This window comes from Cariama cristata, unplaced genomic scaffold (genome assembly GCF_000690535.1).
Source record: "Cariama cristata isolate BGI_N322 unplaced genomic scaffold, ASM69053v1 scaffold2898, whole genome shotgun sequence".
NCBI classification, from domain to species: Eukaryota; Metazoa; Chordata; class Aves; order Cariamiformes; family Cariamidae; genus Cariama; species Cariama cristata.
The window spans coordinates 1,387-10,039 of record NW_009630451.1 but is presented as its reverse complement, the minus strand read 5'-3'; the positions used below and the strand labels follow the sequence as shown (position 1 = coordinate 10,039).

Sequence of the window (8,653 nt, the reverse complement as noted above, 5' to 3'; positions counted from 1 at the left end):
CACGCTTTTTAAACCCACAAACCCAACCCAGCCATAGAATTAGAGAAGCTGCTTTGCCGCTGCTTTTCCTTTTGAATTTACCTGCAAAAAATTATTAATTATAAAATTAAAATAAAATACAAAATTAAAAGTTAATATAAAATTTCTTAGCAATTCTTCCAGTTCTCAATTGGGAAGCTGTAACATTTAGCTCTAATGAAACAAATTGAATGCACCTCTCTCTGGGTGTATTGCTACTTATGCCCTGTTAAGAAGTCCTGGGGATATAAGGGTGGCTAAATGCTCCCTCTGTCGAGTAGCTTGCTGCCTGGCAGTGAAATAACAATAGCACTGTACTGCCTCTGGTACAGGCATTACTGTTACCTTCATCTTGGCCTGTTCCTAATGTGGTATTTTACTTGTAGCACCCCTACAGCTCTCTCCCCAGAGTTAAAATAATAAAAGCACAGTGTTCACTATTCTGACCTTTATCTGCTGCTTTGTGAAAGTTTTCAAGGGCAGCAGTGTGGATTAACATCTTGTGGAATTCCAACACTTCAATTTTAGGTCTATCCTCCTCTTAAACATCTCTTCAGATAGGTCATTACTAGAGCAGCCTTTTTTTTAAGAATTTTTGTTGTACTTCTGAGTAGAAAGAAGTTGAGTATTCAGACCTGTAAACAGCATCTTGTTAGTGCCAAGTTCAATTTAAATGAGCAGGAGGAGTGTATATGCCCAAAGAATGGCTTAAAAGATGGTTATATATAAAGACAGCTTTTCAAGTGGAAAACTTTCTTCCTCTCGTGTACAGAGTTAATAAACAATTTATAAAATGCACTGCAGGTCTTGTCTTTTTGCTATGGATAACAAAGATCTGAGAATTTGTAGTATTTTTGTAATTATTCTATAATAGCTTTATTAGTCCCTTTTTCTGTGCCAGTTTTCTTTTGAAAACACTTTTGTTTTTTTCCTGTATCTCAAGCACACAAACTAGAATAAGTCTTCTTCTATGTATCTTATTTCACACATCCAAATGCTTTTGAAATTCTCTCTTAACTTTTGAAAGTACTGACCTTTCCCCTTCTGTATGTACTGATAATATTCTTAGTTGTTCATCTCATCTTTGCTGTTGTTGTTCTTTAATATCCAGATCTCATGCTTCCTAAACCCTTAGTTCAAAGCATGATGGATGTGTTGTACTTCTGACCATCCTGCTTATCTCCTGGTTTTCTTTGTCTTGCACATTGTGTTCAGGCATCTTGTAAGGGGTCTTAATGAAGAGGGTGATTCTGTCCCTTGTATTGAGGACATCTGCTTTTACTTGAAGGAGGGAACGCTGCTCTAAATGTATTGAGAGTTGTAAATATTATTTCTTTATTTTTGTGTGAATCTCGCCAGGAGGTATCAGGTGATATAGTTGACACCTTCATAACTATGTTTCCGTTTCTCTTGAATTTCCTTCTTTGTTGTCAGTTACCCTGATGCTTATTGCCAAGACCTCTTGATTTCTGTTTGTATAACACCCAATCCAGTAACCTGATTTAGGTCATTTAGTGAGGAAACCAAACCAATAACGTGAACAAACTGTGATGTGTAACTTCCAAGCGTATGTCTGACATTTGGTGACCATTCTAAAACTGACTTCCCATGCATTGCAAGTTAGTGATGATCCACTGGGTAGTGATCTCTGGTGTGGTATGGAAGCATCACCCAGCAGAAGGCAGGGCTCAACTCTATCTCTGAGTTTTGTGGGTGGGTGAGTGCCTGTAATGCTTTATATTATCTTTGCAGGACAAGAGGTAAGTGTAGCAACAGCAGGGAATTATGTCAGACAGTAGAGTTGTTCAGGGTCTTATTACTGTGTAGTGATCCTTTGGAAAGGCACATCTGTGGTAAATAAGTTTTACTCTGTAGCCTAAAAAACAATATTAAAGCTCGACTTTTTTTGTTACCTAGCTCAGATAAAGTAAATCAATATTTGACAACTCTTTAGTCATTAAAAATACTTAATGCCATGCTCAGTTGTGGCCTTTTATTGTAGCTTCTTCTATTCTACTGCATTACGTATTGTAGTACTCCAAACTGCTAAGTTGTATGTGCCCTTGTGCTCCAACGATCTCAGTCTCCATCATCAAAGATGCTGTGTAGGGTGGAATGAAGAAGCAGAGCTGTATAGGTAAAAGTAGATTGGTGCAGTGCCTTGAAAAGTGCAAATGACTTTCGTTTGCAGAACCAAATGCAAGAGATTTTAAAATGAGGACTGACTTGTGAGGAAGAGCTAGTAATCCAGATAGTGGGAGGTGAAGTGCAGAAGACTGTAGTTTACTACACATGTAGCGGTGAAAATTATAAATCTATTGTAGGTGAAGAGCTTAAAGGGAAAAAAACAATAGTTTTGTGGCTGTTTGAATTTTCCTTAATAGCCAGTTTGCTTGATACTGTTACTGGTTCTTAATGGTCAGGTTTTTGTAAACCAAAGGGAGAATATTATTGTGTTCTTGAATCCAGGCTGGGATGTCAGATAAGCTGGAATTTATCTTTGAATGCTTCTTTTTAACTTGTTGCAGCTACTTCATCAGTTCCAGCACCTAAGACAGAGCCTTCTCCCTCACTACCTTCTGCTGGTTCTCTGCCTAGTGTGGTATCCACCACTGCTTCGCTTCTGCCTTCAGCATCGCAGCATGCGGCAACGTTGCCCAGCTTGCCTCAGTCCAGTGATTTAGCCAGCAGCTCACTTTCCCAGTTAAGCAGGTATGGTAGGAGTTGTGATAAACTGAAAGGGGTTCAGTTTGGGGAAACGGTAAATGTAAGGGTGATTGTGTGTGCGTTGTCAGATACCAGGGTCCCCCTTTCTGACATTAACTAGAATTAGGAGAGAGTTTCAGAGGAGAACAGCATGTTTCTGGTTGCAAAGTATGAGTTCTAGGCTGCCTCTTAATGATGGAGCAGCTCCTGCCCTCAAGTTTTTGTGGTATATAAACAACTTCGTGTTTCAAGGAGGCTTTTACTTCAATCAAGCCAGCTAAATTGATTCCCCCAGTTTGTTTTTCCTGCTTTTTCCACATTGCCTGCTGTTTGTTTAGTGTTGCATGTTTGAAATCATTCCTTAACCAACTTCAGTCACCTTTCAGGGAGACATTTAAAGATCTTTGGATTACAGATGAATGTCAGCGCTACTGTTACTGCTAAAAATTCACAGGCCTGGTCAGGTAGGGAAAAAAGGTGGTGCTTAGGAAGAGTTACTTCCTAAAATGAAGTTATCAGCAGATGCAGGAGGTTATTTTCTTATTTTACAGTGTATGTATAAAACTGAACTCATAGTTCTAATTCATCTTTTCAAAGAGAAAATGGCTTTTGGTGGGGTGCAGTGGTATGAACTGGCCTGGATTAAATTGCCAGATTCTGTAGTAATATGGCTAATTTTGGGGCTTTTACGGATGCTCTTCATTTGGTGTTTTTTTTGAGCACTGTGTTTTGAGAGTGCATTGGGGCTTTTGGCAGAGTTATGGGCAAATACTGTGCAATTCTGATTGGTTGAACTAAGGTTGTGCAGGTTAAAATGTGAGAAATACCAGTCAGTCAAACCAAAGCATTGCCTCAGCTGTTTAATACCTGTGCCTCGTGGCAGGCGGCAGCAGTTGCTCGGGGAAGGGATGAGAAACAAGTCATGTGTTATGTGAACCTTCTTTTGGTTTTGGACTTTATGTATCTTGGATTCGTTGCTACATAATTACTGAAGCAACTGTTGTTTTTCTAAAAATATAGTAAATTGATAAATGGAAATGAAAGGTGTTTTGGATGTTTCTTGTTAGTAATAGTTGTCTCTGTACTTCATTTTCTTTATTAAGAGGTATTAGGGTATTAGTTAAAGGGAAAAATATCTGTAGGGGTGCGTGTATATATACACACATATATATGCATATTTATGTGTAAATATTTACACACATACCTACAAACAATTTTTAACTAATATCCTACTGTGTATGTGTACATGTATACACACACCTACAATTTTTATTATTTAACTGGTATCCTACTACCTACTCTGTTTTGTATATACATGTGTATATATACATACATATATATATTAAAAACAGTTATAGGAAAAATTGATTTTATTAATTCTTTTCAATTTCTTTCTAGCTCCCTTTCCAATCATCAGAGCAGCCTCTCCCCTGCCTCAGTGTTGTCCTCAAGCACATCACATGCAGTAAGTACTATTTGCATTTCAACAGATGTTTGGCATATAGTCAGTTTATCTGATGATTAAGACCATCTCTTAAAGTTCATTGTGTCCTAGTACAGTCAGAACTGTAACAAGAGCCTTATCTTTACCAGTTGTGATTTGTACTAGGTCAGGAATAGCTATTACAGAGACTCTTCGGTCACACAACCTCAGAGGAAATCTTCTTGCCAGCAAGGGGGGATGGAATAAAGGAAATTCTTGTAACAAATGTAATTAAAAAAGAAGAAAACATCTTTAGAAGTGGCTGTCTGAAACGGCTCCGAAATGCGGACTGCTAGGAGTCTCCACTGGAGAGCTGAGATGGCAAAATGCGGGTGATGGAATGAATGTCATGGCAAATGCCTTGTGACAGATGATTTTAGAGTTTACCATGTGACATTGTTGTAACGTGTGGTGAATGCATTTAGGATAACAAGGCAAATGGTGGTGAACACGGTGCTCTAGGTAAGGTTGCAGAAGCAAAAGTCAAGAGACACGCTGCCTTGTTCTGCGATGGAGTACTTTTGTACAATCCCACTTGGGGTGTGCAGATAGGTTACTGCTTTTCTTTATGCCTATATTTTGGTTTGTAATGCTGCATCCCTGCTGAATATGTAACTTAAAAATTCACACTTACCCAAATGTCCTCCTTTTCTGTTGTCAGACCTGTTTTACCTTCTGTGTGTTGATGACACTGTTTTGCGAGTGTGATTGGCTTAAAGCTAAGGCACCGTATTGTGCTGGATTCAAACCAGGAACTCCTTTATCCTCATGTGTTCCTGTAATACATCTGGTCTGCATTTGAGTTTACTGCATTGACTCCGATGTGAGGCACTACAGTTTTAGTCTTTTAAATTCCACAAGTGTATTGAGGAAATCATAATAGCAGTGTCCTGTATTTTGGAAACAAGTACTGTCTTTTGAAAGAATATAAGAGTCTATTTAACATAACAAGTACTAGCTTAGAGGACCATACAATCAAAGGGCAAGAAATAATGCAGTGGAGTGACATTTGAGTTACTGTGGTATGATTTTGTGATGAAATAGCGGTTTGAATTTAACTGTCCTGTAATAATTTTCTTCAAATACTTGAAAATCACAGGCAGGCAACTTAGTTGCTTGCTTGTTAGCTAGATAATGCAGATCTTTTGCATGTGCTGCTGTTACTTAGAAGATTGTTGGGGCGGTTGGGGGTAATTTCCCTCCCCCTCCGCATGTTCCACTGTGGTTTATTTGCTCTGTGATCTTCATTCTTTTTGTCTCCTTTCTAGCACACTAGTGTTGAGAACACAACTTCGCTCCAGCCCTCAACAACCTTTTCAGCTGCTTCAACCTCAGCCACTAGCACCACCTCTTCGGTTGTCAGCATGGCAAGCAGTATGAACACTACAAACAGCCTTGGCCTGAGCGTTACCAGTGTGTCTATACCAGCTGCTACCACACGGGCAGCTCCCTTAGTGTCTTCAGGTTCGAAATATTAACAGATCACGTGGACAGACAGAGGGCTTAAGTCAGCAGGGCTGTCAGTTGAGCATCTCACCAGGTGTAACTACGCTAAGAAATCTACACTCTTGACTGGCATTTCAGCATGCTCTGTTTGCTGGCTTATAAAATGAAGTTGCCTGGTTTTGTGTATTTGAAATATTTGTTGGGATGTTTTGTGGCATTTGTATAGCACATTCCATCCCCAAAGAGCTTTAGAAATGGACACCAGAGCAGTTGTGACTTTGGAAGTTTTGGGCTAGGGTATTTGCCCAGTTTGTATTCAAGGTTGTGATCAGCTCTTGTCTGTGAGTTTACATTAGTTTTAATTTCAGTCTTCTCTGTGACTTGAATTCATTTGGCAGTATCAAAATACACTGCAGTGTCCTCATTATCATATGCCACATCCCTACTGCCACATCTACAGAACGGAAAAAAGTGTCTGATGTCTGGGTCATTCCACAGCAAATAGCACATCAGAAAAAGGGTCCACAGACAGAGAAGGTGGGGACGCTTCTTGCACTGAAGTGGAAGCAATGCTAAATTCTCTCTTGCTTCACTAACCAACCTGAACTGCTAAAAGGATTTCCTATGGAGGGAAGTGAATGAATTAAATATTAAGATCAAACTTACTTGCAGAAGGATTTCCCGTTTCTCATTCCCATGCCTTGTAAATGAAGTGCCTGATGTCTGACCAAAGCACATTTGTTTTACTCATCTGCTTCCTAGCACTGCTTCATGGAGGCAACTGAAACTGTTTTAGTTGTCTTCTCTTTGCTATTATCAGCTGCAATAAGTCACCCACAAAAAGTGTGCTGGCAACATTTAGTGCTTTCCAGTCTGTTGCTGGCGATAAGGGGGAATGTGTTGACAGGGCAGAAGATGAAAGGAGCGAGTTTGCTCTCTTAGATTGAGAACAATGCCTAAATTTTGCCTTCAGGAGAGGACTGAGGAAAGGAGAATTTTCTGTGATTCTTGTAATCCTCTTGGACAAAGTAAATGACAAAATCAGACTGTTGTCTGATGGGACTGTTTTCAGTCTTAAGTAGCCTGTGCTTTCCCTTCCTTGAGGCATAGTTAAACTCTTCAGGCTATTTTGAGCATTTTCATCAACTAGCACAAAATTCTTCTGCATAATTCTGCACTTCACAAACTATGACAGTGCAGCTGCCAGGGCTTGTGAGCGATTTTGTCTCAATGCTGAAGCCTTTTCTTTTCTAAAGACTTGTTAAAGTGTCTGTGTTTTGGTTCTACAGGCAAAGCTCCCCCAAACCTGCCCCAAGGTGTACCACCCCTGTTGCATAACCAGTATATTGTGGGACCTGGAGGACTTCTGCCTGCCTACCCAGTAAGCAGTTTAGTTGTTCCTGTCCTTGGTTGCTTAACCCTTGGTGGAATTGAGCCCTCTAGACCTTCTTCTGTCTATGCCAAGCATTTCTGTTGGCACATGCCATACCTGCAATTCTTGTTCCAAATACTGAAGAATATAAGAAATATATTTAGTGGGGGTTTACTCTTGATAGTAGACTGCCGAACTGTTGAGAGACCCCTGATTTGGTTGCTGTTGAAGGTAAACATGCATGTTGCTATGGTTTTCGGTGGTATCAGGTTTTAGGCCTTTTGAGTAAAATTAGACTCATTCAGTTTTGTGTTATTGGAATAGATATACTATAGTAGTTATTGAAATGTGCTATGTGTCCTGTCTGTCATACTTTGAAAGAATGCACATAGCTTTTTAATGTCTGACCAAGATCAACATATTTTTTGTTGTCTGTTTTTGAATCAGAAACTTTTATTCTAATCATCTTTCTGTATCACGTTGAAAGTGAGGGGATACCACAGGTTGCTTTGTGCTCTAGTCATCAAGTCTTAAATCCTGCTGTTCTCAGTAGTAGTAGTTGCAGCAAAGAAGGCTGTTGCTCTTCCTGCAAAATTTGATTGCCCTGTAGATTTTTCACAAGCTGATGAATGATGCATCTGTGAAAACAAGATTAAAGATGGGACAGTCAGAGTCTCCTCAGAGGACTGCTGTAACCAAGAAACGACATCAGAATGACAAGCCATTTTAAGCTTACGTCTAGTAGCCTTAAAATGCTACAGTGAGCCTTGATGGCACAATGTGACGTATAGCTGTATGTTGTTAAAATAGGCTGAGCCAAGGTAAAACTCTGTTTAAAGCTCCAAAGTGATCCACATCAGAGAAAAGTGTTATAATAATGTTGTATTTCTATCTGTCTTTAAGCAGATTTACGGTTATGATGATCTCCAGATGCTTCAATCTAGGCTGCCAATGGTAAGTAAATGGCTTTGTTTATTTAATTTTAAACAAGTTATTTTTAGTGTTGATCATTTGTGCAACACAAATTGGTTCATTTAATGGTGACTAAGAGCTTATCCTCATGTTCTATATTCTGGTTTTTCAAATATCCAAAACCAGTTTCTGTAGGTGGTGTAAATTGATATAGAGCAACTGTTGCATCATGTATTCATCCATCTGCAAATTCTGTAAATAGAAGCAAGTGTACTCTGTGCTTTTGAGTGGAGGAATTTTTAATTGTTGTAGCAACACTATGACATCTTGTCAAATCTAGTTGAAATCTGAGCACGAACATTTTCTTTTACCAAGAGGTGGGGTTGAACAGCAGGTACGCAAATCGGCAGCCAGTGAGTGCATCTGACAGGTTTGGGAGGTGCTCATAGGTGGAGATCTTGGCGTATGCATCATGGCAACAAATGTAGTTCAGCTGCAGGAGGGGAGAGTATATGAAGTTTTCTTCCTTACATGAATCCAGAATGTAAATGGTGTGTGAGAGATACTGAGCTCCCAGGCAAATTCACAAAGAACCTCAGCCTAGATTACAGAAAGGTAAAGAATGTCGTTTTCAGAAAACTGGGATAAGGATCTTGGAGAGAGAGTTTGGTAGTAAGTAGCTGAGAAAAGCCACAGAATGAAGTGATACAGTGTGC

The 8,653-nt window shown here is 39.5% G+C and overlaps 1 protein-coding gene across 1 annotated transcript in view; it reads left to right on the top strand.

Moving 5' to 3' along the window:
* Positions 1-7,979, top strand: part of LOC104165785 (ubiquitin-associated protein 2-like) — a gene marked incomplete at both ends in the record, with an annotated part of 38,835 nt that extends 30,856 nt beyond the window's left edge. Inside the window, 5 exons of the mRNA XM_009705524.1 lie at positions 2,565-2,730; positions 4,123-4,189; positions 5,476-5,671; positions 6,943-7,034; positions 7,932-7,979. Coding sequence (XP_009703826.1) covers positions 2,565-2,730; positions 4,123-4,189; positions 5,476-5,671; positions 6,943-7,034; positions 7,932-7,979 — 569 coding nt within the window. The remainder of the gene's footprint in view (positions 1-2,564; positions 2,731-4,122; positions 4,190-5,475; positions 5,672-6,942; positions 7,035-7,931) is intronic.
* Positions 7,980-8,653: the final 674 nt, after the last annotated feature.